The sequence below is a fragment of the Orycteropus afer genome, unplaced genomic scaffold (genome assembly GCF_000298275.1).
Source record: "Orycteropus afer afer isolate SDZICR_OR568_19922 unplaced genomic scaffold, OryAfe1.0 scaffold00206, whole genome shotgun sequence".
Classification (NCBI taxonomy): domain Eukaryota; kingdom Metazoa; phylum Chordata; class Mammalia; order Tubulidentata; family Orycteropodidae; genus Orycteropus; species Orycteropus afer.
In genome coordinates this window covers 3,130,245-3,139,128 of record NW_006921793.1, presented here as the reverse complement: position 1 = coordinate 3,139,128, position 8,884 = coordinate 3,130,245, and the positions used below count along the sequence as shown (strand labels likewise).

Below are 8,884 nucleotides of genomic sequence, written 5' to 3'. Positions count from 1 at the left end.
TGCAATCCCAATCCAGATCCCATCAACATTTTTTGAGGATATGGAAAAAACAATCACTAATTTTATATGGAAAGGAAAGAGACCCGAGATAAGAAAAGCACTACTGAAGAAGAACAAGGTAGAAGGTCTCACCCTCCTGAATCTCAAAATCTACTATACAGCCACAGTAGTCAAAAAAGCCTGGTATGAGTACAATGACAGACACATAGACCACTGGAATAAAATTGAGAACCCACAAATAGATCCATCCACTTTGGTCAGCTGATTTTTTAAAAAGGGCCGAAATCCAATAAATGGGGAAGAAGTGGTCTCTTCAACAAATGGTGCTGGCAAAACTGGATATCCATTTGCAGAAAAATGAAATGAGATCTGTACCTCACACCATACACAAAAACTAACCCCAGATGGATCAAAGACTTAAATGTCAAACCTCAAACTATAAAGTTCCTCATGGAAAAAATAGGGACAAACTTAGGGGTCTTAATTTATGGCATAAATAGATGTCAGGCGTAACGCAAAATGCACAAACAGCAGAAGATAAAGTAGATAATGGGACCTTCTCAAAATTAAATTTTTATGTATTTCCAAAGACTTTTCCAAAAGTGTAAAAAGAGAACCTACAGATTGGGAAAAAATATTCAACAATGACATATTTGATAAGGGACTTACCTCTAGAATTTATAGAAAATTCTAACACCTCAACAACAAAAAGATAATCCAATTTAAAAATGTGTAGAACACATGAATAGACACTTCACCAAAGAGGATATCCAAGCAGCCAACAAACACATGAGGAAATGTTCACAATCATTAGCCATTAGATAGATGCAAATCAAAACAACCATGAGATACCATCTTGTCCCAGCACTAATAGCAAAGTTCAACAAGACAGAAAATAGCAAATGCTGGCGAGGATGTGGAGATTGGGACTCTCATACACTGCTGATGAAACAGTAAAATCATGCAACCACTGTGGAAAGCAGGATGGATGACAATTCCTTAAAAAGTTGAAATTAGAAATACCATTTGATTCTGCAGTTCTATTACTAGGTATATATCCTAAAGAAGTGAGAGCCAGGAGAAGAACAAATACATGCACACCCATGTTCATCACAGCACTATTTACAATAGCAAAAAGGTGGAAACAACATAGGTGCCCATCACCAGAAGAAGGGATAACCAAACTATGGTACATACACAAAATGGAATACTATGCAACACTAAAGAATAATGTTGTTGTTGTTAGGTGCCATCGAGTCATCTCCTACTCATATCAACCCCATGCACAGCAGAACAAAACACCACCTGGTCCTGCACCAGCTCCACGATCCTCACTATACTTGAGCCCATTACCACTGCCACCGTGTCAATCCATCTTGTTGAGGGCCTTCACCTCTTTTGTCCACCTTCCATCTTACCAAGCATGACATCCTTCTCCAGGGAATGGTCCCTTCTGACAACATGACCAAAGTATGTGAGACGAAGTCTGGCCATTCTTGCTTCTAAGGAGCATTGTGGCTGTACTTCCTCCAGGACAGATAGGTTAGTTCTTTAGCAGTCCATGGTACTTTCAGCATTCTTTGCCAACACCACAACTCAAATGCATAAACTCTTCTTTGGTCTTCCTTTTCATTGTCTAGCTCTTACATGCATATGAGGCGATTGAAAATACCATGGCTTGTGTCAGGCACACCTTAGTCCTCAAGGAAACATCTTTGCTCTTCAGCACTTATAAGAGGTCCTCTGCAGCTGGTTTGCCCAGTGCTATACATCATCTGAGCCAGGAGCTCTGATAGCATATTGCCCAAGGCACTTGACTGCTAACCAGAAGGTTGACGGTTCAAACTTACTAGCCACTCCTCTGAAGGAAGGTTGGGCAATCTACTTCCGTAGTGATACCATCTCAGAAACTCAAGGAGGGGTCGCTATAAGTCGGGTCCAGCTCAACGACACATAACAACAACAACAACAACATGTCGTCTGATGTCCTGACTGCTGCTTCCATTGGCATCAATTGTAGAACCAAGCAATGTGAAGTCTTTGATAACTTCAGTGTTTTCTCCATTTATCATGATGTTGCTTATAGGTCCAGGTGTGAGGATTTTTGTTTTCTTTATATTGAGCTGTAATCCATACTTCAGACTGTATTCTTCAGTCTTCATCAGTAAGTGCTTCAAGTCATCCTCACTTTCAGCAAGCAAAGTTGTGTCATCAGTGTATTGCAAGTCGTTAATGATTCCTCTTCCAATCCTGGTGCCACGCTCTTCTTCCTATAGTCCAGCTAACGAATAATGTAGAGTCTACAAAACACCACATAATGTGGATGAACTTGGAGGACATTATGCTGAGTGCAGTAAGTCAATCAGAACAAATATTGTGTTAGTTCACTATTGTAAAAAAAGTCAAGGAAAGGTTTATATATGGAAGGAAACTTTCTTTGTTGGTTACCAAGGGTTGGAGGGGCAGGGAGAGAACACTGCTAGATAGGTAGAGACAAGTATTGATTTGGGTGAAGGGAAGGGCAATATACCAAATGTGAATGATCAACACAGGAAGAGGAAGACATAGAGAGGTAGATGGGAGGCACAGACAACAAAGTTGAACCCTTCTGCATGTACAGTAGTGCATTGTCAGTGATGGTAAGCATTGATCTATAGGTGGGTGGATGGGTGGACATGCTACATGATCAGGTATGCCTAGGCAGGGGAGTGTGCCCATGACCATGTTTAGGGTTAGCATACAATGTTTCTAAATGCTCATTTGTATGTGCTGTAAGAATGTCTAGTTGTATAGAAGAGCTGACAAGGGACAAGGTTGTGATGGCTTCTTGGCCACAGCCAGCTACCCTGAGGGAGTGAATAGTTGGACCTATGGGCTTGGGACCTTGGTCGCAGGGGACATCAAGCTCAATTGGCATAGTATAGTATACAAAAACATTGTTCTACAGCCTACTTTAGTGAGTTGTGACTAGGAACTTAAAAGCTTGCAATCTGCCATCTAGATGCAATAATGGGTCTTTCCTCATCCAGAGCAAAGAAGAGTGAAGAAAACCAAAGACGCTTGGAAAAAATTAGTCCAAGAGACTGGTTGTTGTTGTTGTTGTTGTTGTTGTTGTTATTTGCCATCGAGTCGGCCCTGACTCATAGCAACCCCTCCTTGGGTTTCCGAGGCAGTATCACTACGGAAGTAGGAATGCCCAGCCTTCCTTCCGAGAGTGGCTGGTGGGTTTGAACCGCCAGCCTTCTGGTTAGCAGTCAAGTGCCGTAGGTACTATGCTACCAGAGCTCCTAAGAGACTGGTAGACCATGCTATTCTCACCCTATTTGACCATGAGACCAGAAGAATTAGATGGTGCCTGGTTACCAATGTCAGTTACCCAGAGGAGGATTGGTGCAGGAGATCCTGGATAGAGTGTGAGAAGAATGTGGAACAAAACTCAAAATCATGGAAAAAAAAAAAAAGATCAGGTTTGCTGGTCTGATAGAGCCTGGTGAGACCTCCGAGACTATGGCTCCTAATTACCCTTCAGGTCTGAAACTGAACTCACTCCTGTGGCTTCCAACCAAACAATAGACAGGCATATGTGGTGAACATTTACATCAGGTAGATATACTCCTTGGAACAATCAATCATGGGAGAAAAGAAGGTCAGTGTTTGCACAGGGAGATAATTCAGGGGGGCAGGGGTGCATGGGAGTGAAGGACACAGAGAAGAGGTAACTACGGGGAAGAAGTGGGAAGAAAGCTGCTACTTTGTGGGGAATTGCAGTCAGTGTCATGAGACAAAATGTATATGAACTACTGTATGGAAAACTAATTTTCTCTGTAAACTTTCACCCAAATCACAATAAAAATTAATAAATAAGTAAACTCATTTCCAGCAAGTAGATTTTGACTCATATCCTCCTCCATTGGGTTTCCAACACTGTAAATCTTTACAGAAGTAGTTTGCCTCATCTTCCTCCCACAGAGCAGCTGGTAGGTTTGAACTCTGACCTGCCTAGCAGCCAAATGCCTACCTACTGTGCCACCAAAGCTCCTTAAGCTGATAATTAAATGAGATCATACATATATATTGGCTATATCTGTTGTTGTTATGTGCTGTTGGGTCAGACCTGACTCATAGCGACCCCTCCTTGGGTTTCCAAGGCAGTATCACTACAGAAGTAGATTGCCCAACCTTCCTTCCGAGGAGTGGCTGGTGGGTTTGAACCGCCAGCCTTCTGGTTAGCTGTCAAGTGTCTTAGGCACTATGCTACCAGAGCTCCTTGGCTATATATAGTAAGCACTTAAAATGTTATTTGCTGTAATTATTTTAAGCAACAGATTTCACACTGAAATGAAAATGTATTTGTTTCCTAAAATAGGTTTTGATCTTCCCCACAGTAATTCTTTTGACCTTCTACACTGAGCCATAGATCTGCTCATGAAGAATATTTCTGAGGCTGGCAAGTCAATAGCAGTGTTGCCTACAGCATCATGTTATTATTGTTTGCTTTCTGTTTCCAGGTTGCCCGGCTCATGGAGATGGGATTTTCCAGAGGTGATGCTTTGGAAGCCCTTAGAGCATCAAATAATGACCTTAATGTGGCTACCAACTTCCTGCTGCAGCATTGATGGTCCTGAGGCCCCGAAACAAGGACAAGCTGTGCACTGTGGAGTGACAGTGGGCATGACCCCACTGCCAAATCAGCCCCAGAGGACCACGTACTTTCTAGCCATGTTCTCATGGGTAAAGGTGGTCCTTCTGCTTCCCTGTTCTTAACTCCAAGATGGTTACAGTCATAGTATCAAAAATAAGTTTGCCATTAAATAAGCATGTATTTTCTATCTTTATTTTTCTATTGGGTATTTTCCTTAGTTTGGAGAGTCATCACTCATTCCTATTGTGTTTTAAATGCATTAAAATTGCATATTTCTGCAACCAGTTAAGTAACGCTCCAGATGGGAAATGACTGCCATTGTAATAGTGTTTTTACAGTAATGCATTATCCTACATAACATTTGATTATAGTAATCTTAAAAGGGAAAGGGATAATGTTATTTCAGAAAGGACATGACAAATTTTTCAGTCTGGACTTTTTTAATAAGTGTTTTTTTTTTTCTCACAAAATTTTCTAAACCCTAGTGTCTGTTCAGAATAGCCACCTTGTAAGAGCTCAGCAGTGTTTGTCTGCTGCACACAGTATTAACCAGGCCTCAGTGACAAGGGAGAAGCAGGGATCTGAATCCTACTTCATGTGCATTGTTCCAGCCCACTCCAGTCCAGGAAATTTTTCCCTGTTCCCCCTTACTTCCATTAAAATAATGATAATAATGTACAATTTAAGGTTCTGGGAGACTCCATGAAACTTAACTGGGGTTAATTTTGCTCAGAATATCCAGAGTTAGTCACTCAGCTTATGGGGTGAATATAGAATAAAGAGTAAACAAAGAGAAGAGTGGGCTTCCTAGAGCAATATGAGGGTCTAACCAGAGTGCTCAGTGGCTTGCCTATAGTGGTTTAAGCCCTAGATCAGAAGAGGAAATACCTTAACCAGTGTTTTCACCTGAATTCTGTCCCAGCTATAGAGCCAAACTCTCTGTCCCTTACTGTTCACAGCCAGGCCCTCTATCAGCAGGCTCTTCCAGAGACCTAGGGTGTTGACTAGGATTGAAGAGTTCCTTAGGTGGGGTAGATCACAGAATATCCCAGTTGGGAAGAGAAAGGCAGAAGGCAGGAAATGAGCATGAGAAGACCTAGAGCACGTTGATTATGGAGATTTAAGAAAATTGTGCAACTATTATGTTCTGCAGAATGAGCAGAAATGTATCAAATTGATGCATATTTAGAGTGTGATACAATAAAGTTTTTAATGTGTTTTACTTTTCAGTATTTTTTGTTAGCTATATCTAAATAATTTTGTTCTAAGCTATATTATTTATCACAAAAAGGAGAAACAAAAATGTTTACCAGATGGCTCATCTTTCCTTCCTTAAGACTTGGGTGTTTTTGTTTTGGGAGAGGCACTTGTGTTCCTATAAGTAGTACTTCTCCCAGACCATTACCAGGTTAGTGTTCTTACCATGCTAAAAACCTGGAAACCTGAAGGTCATGAGGTCCCCTTCTTTGGCTCAATGGGCTATGGAGTTGCTCAGGCTGGGAGTTTGGGTAACTTTCTGGGAACCCAGCTGACCTTAAGCACAAGCCCCTGACTTGAATCTGCAGTTGAGTTCTCCATCCCAAGTTATAAGGAATATTGATGGAAATGGAAATATCCATGACCAAATTCACTGACCAGTGGTATGGTAAAGAGATCCTGAGGAAAACTACAAAATACTACTTCAAGAAACTATAAGAGGTCTACATAAATAGAAGAACATACAATGCTCATGGATAGGAAGGTTGAACATTGTAAAAATGTCAATATTACCCAAAGCAATTTAACATTCAATGCAATCCCAATCCAGATTCCATCAACATTCTTTAAGGATGTAGAAAAAACAATCACTAATTTTATGTGGGAAGAAAAGAGACCTTGGATAACCAAAGCACTTCTGAAGCACCAAGTAGGAGGTCTCACAATTCCAGACCTCAAAACCTACTATACAGTCACAGTAATCAAAACAGCCTGGTATTGGTATAATGGCAGGCATATAGACCAGTGGAGCAGAATTGAGAACCCAGAAATAGATCCATCTGCCTGTGTTCAGCTGATCTTTGACAGAGGGACAAAATCCATTAAATGGAGAAGAGCTAGTCTCTGTAACAAATGGTGCTAGCAAAACTAAATATCCATTTTCAAAAATGAAACGAGACATAACTCACACCATATACAAAAATTAACTCTAGATGGATCAAAGACTTAAATGTAAACATAAAACTATAAAGTTTATCAAAGAAAAAGTAAGGGCAAACTTAGAGGCCTATATATGGCATTAATAAACTACCAAACATAAGTAAAAATGCACAAACAACAGAAGATAAACTAGATGACTGGGACCTTCTAAAAATTCTTAACTGCATGAAAAGACTTCTCCAAAAGAGTAAAAAGAGAACCTACAGATTGGGAAAAACATACAGCATGACATATCTGAAGAGGGACTTATCGCTAAAATTTGTAGAAAACTCCAACACGTAAATGTCAAAAAGACAAACAAGCTAAATAAAAAATGAGCAGACACTTTACCAAAGAAGATACTGAGGTGGCCAAAAAACACATGAAGAAATGTTCGTGATCATTAGCCATTAGAGAGATGCAAATCAAAACAACCATGACATACCATCTCACTCCAGCAATAATAGCAAAGTTCAGCAAGACAGAAAATAACAAATGCTGGTGAGGATGTGGAGAGATTGGGCCCTCCATATACTACTGGTGGGTCTGTAAAATGATACAAGAACTGTGGAATATGGTATGGCAATTCATTCAAAAGCTGAAAATAGAAATACCATTTGATCCAGCAATCCCATTACAAGTTATATGTCCTAAAGAAGTGAGAGACAGGACATGAATAGATATATGCACACCAATGTTCATCGTAGCACTATTCATAATAGCAAATAGATAGAAACAACCTAAGTGCCCATCAGTGGCAGAATGGGTAACCAAACTGTGGTACATACACACAGTGGAATACTGTGCAACATTAAAGAATAATGTAGAATCTACAAAACACCTCGTTATGTGGATGAACTTGAAGGACATTATGCTGAGTGAAATAAGTCAATCATAGAAGGACAAATAATTGTATTAGTCCACTATTGTAAAAAAAAAAAAAAAAAAGGAAAGGTTTATATATGGAAGGAAACTTTCTTTGTTGGTTACCAGGGAGAGGAGGATAAGGAGGGAAAATCGCTAAATAGGTAAGAGACACATTGATTTGGGTGAAGGGAAAGGCAATATACCAAATGGGAATGGCCAACACAATAACATTAAGGAAGAAGAAGACACAGAGAGGTGCACAAGAGGTAGAAACAACAAAGATAAAGACTTTCACATATATCATGCTGCATTATCAGTAATCTACGGGTGGATACATAGGTGGACAGACTGAATGATCACATATGTCTAGGCAAAAGGGAATATACCCATTACCATATGTAAGTTTGGTAAACAATATTTCTACATACGTTTTTGTATGTGCTATAAGAATGCCCATATATAATAGAACAAACAGGGAGAAAAGTTGTGATAACTCCTTGGCTATAGCCAACCACCCTGAGGGAGTGAGTTGTTGGGTCCACGGGCTCAGGACCATGGTCGCAGGGAACATCAAGCTCAATTGGCATAATGTACTACACAAAAACTTTGTTCTACATCATGTTTTGGTTAGTAGTGACTGGGACCTTAAAAGCTTGTGCACAGCCATCTAAGATGCAACAGTCCTAATCCAAAGCAAAGAAGAATGAAGAAAATCAAAGACACATGGTAACAGTTAGACTGACAGACTTGTGGTAGTTAAGGTTATATGTCAACTTGGCTGGGCCTGGTTTGAGTGGCTAGGCAGCTGGATGTAGTGATTCCCCATGATGAGACTGGTAGTCAACTCCGTGGTGGAATCTTTTGGAGCAGCTGAGTAGCTGCCCTAGGAATGTAGTCTGTTTCCAATATATAAGAAGAAACTTTGAGAAAGGTCTCTGAGCTTCTTGGCACATTTGGATCCTGCATTTGGCCAAGTCATCAGTGAGTGGCCTGCAATATTGCCTTTCAGTCTTGGGATTGTTTCTGTACTTGAACTAGTGGCCTGCCATGTTACTTAATAATCTTGGGACTGTGTCATTCTACTTGTCAACCTTGGGTTTGTCAGCCTCAGCAGCCAGCAGCTGCCTGAGTTAAGAGAAGCCTCCAGCTTCAGTGAGCCAGAAGCAAGAAGCAGAGCTAAAGCCTTAGGTCAAAGGGACC

The 8,884-nt window shown here is 40.5% G+C and overlaps 1 protein-coding gene across 1 annotated transcript in view; it reads left to right on the top strand.

Moving 5' to 3' along the window:
- The window catches only part of UBAC2 (UBA domain containing 2), a 324,210-nt gene extending 319,594 nt beyond the window's left edge, over window positions 1–4,616 (top strand). Inside the window, exon 9 of the mRNA XM_042781962.1 lies at window positions 4,509–4,616. Coding sequence (XP_042637896.1) covers window positions 4,509–4,616 — 108 coding nt within the window. The remainder of the gene's footprint in view (window positions 1–4,508) is intronic.
- The last annotated feature ends 4,268 nt before the right edge of the window (window positions 4,617–8,884 follow it).